Here is a 1,398-nt window from a genome sequence, read left to right as displayed (position 1 = left end):
GGTCCAACTTGACAGCACATAACAACAACAATAGATTAAGAGGTAATTCAGGTATATGTTGAAGTATATGTTAGTTGATAAAGTAATAAATCAAGAAAAACAATGTCATGCTTTATTTTAAAATTTGCCTTTATAATAATTACAGAACCAGATAAAAAGAAAATTCCCAACACCAAATTGAATGTGTTAAGCTTTTAAAAATTGTGTTTCCAGCCTTACCGTGTTCCTCCACCATCAATTGTGAGAATTCGGATTCCTCTCCCTTTCACTGGATCCACATAGCCCATTAAGGCCAAAATTTCTCTAACTGCAGCTTGAAGAGTTTCATCCTTAATTTGTCGAATACGTAATAAATACGGAATAAGTCTTTCCTATAATGAAAGGTAGGAAAGGAGTTATTTTGTTTGTTTCAAATCAAGAGTGAAAATACATAGTATTTTTCATCAACACACACAGATCATCACATATGATCAAGGTGCCAGTGTTTATTATTTTCTTAGTAATAGTAAAGGAAAGACTAGTTTTTGACATATTATGTAATATCTAGGATAATTAAAATTAGCCTCTATCCAAGTATCTTTTCAAAAAAGGTACAATGCTGAGCAGTTAGAGAAAATATAACTTGCTTAATGCAAATTTACAAAGTATTGATTGTTACAAAAAAAGTTAAGCTGACATTATAGATTTTACACATTTCTGTCCACATCCAAAAGTCAAAAGGCAAACCATGCAGATGGGTTACTGCACTCAGCTGCTGAACAAAAGTGAGGGGTTCAAGGCCACCCAGGAGTGCCTCCAAAGGAACGCCTCAACACCTACTTCGAAAAGTGCAGAAATTGAATGCTCTACAGAGCATAGCTCTCCAACACATGAGGTGACCATGAGTAGGAGCTGACTCGACGGCAACTGGTTTACTTATGATGCATGACTTGGACTATGTAAGATTAAGGAAGGTCACATTACCAAAGATTTAAATAATTTTTCAGCAAGATGATTGTAAAAAAGTAGAGCAAGTGAACTAAATTAATTTACAATTTTCTAAATGGAAAGCTAAAAATAGTCATTAAAAATTGGGAGAGGAGATCCGGCAAGATGGCGGACTAGGCAGAAAGTCTGCACAGACCCTTTTCAACAAAGAAAAGGGAATCCAATTAACACAGACACAGAAGATAATCCTGGACCCCTGAGCCTTGAAGGGAAGGATACAGAAGTGGACTAAGCCCCAACTAGCATAAGAATTTGCATGAAAATACCAAAAAAGAAGACAGGCTGACTTGTGGTCTGGCAGCAAACCTGACAGCACAGACGACTTGGAGATTCCCGAGCGGTGGTAGGACCTAAGAATTAACCTAAAAATCACCCTGCTAGCCAGGGACTACACGGAGGATTGTGCACGGT

At 37.1% G+C, this 1,398-nt stretch overlaps 1 protein-coding gene across 1 annotated transcript in view; it reads right to left on the bottom strand.

Annotated features, from left to right (window-relative positions):
* Positions 1-1,398, bottom strand: part of PNPLA8 (patatin like phospholipase domain containing 8) — a 39,162-nt gene that overhangs the window by 31,264 nt on the left and 6,500 nt on the right. Inside the window, exon 3 of the mRNA XM_007944257.2 lies at positions 220-371. Within this exon, the coding sequence (XP_007942448.1) occupies positions 220-371 (152 nt within the window). The remainder of the gene's footprint in view (positions 1-219; positions 372-1,398) is intronic.

This window comes from Orycteropus afer, unplaced genomic scaffold (assembly GCF_000298275.1).
Source record: "Orycteropus afer afer isolate SDZICR_OR568_19922 unplaced genomic scaffold, OryAfe1.0 scaffold00007, whole genome shotgun sequence".
In the NCBI taxonomy this organism is placed as follows: Eukaryota; Metazoa; Chordata; class Mammalia; order Tubulidentata; family Orycteropodidae; genus Orycteropus; species Orycteropus afer.
The sequence above is the reverse complement of the archived record's forward strand: the minus strand, read 5'-3'. Positions and strand labels throughout refer to the sequence as shown.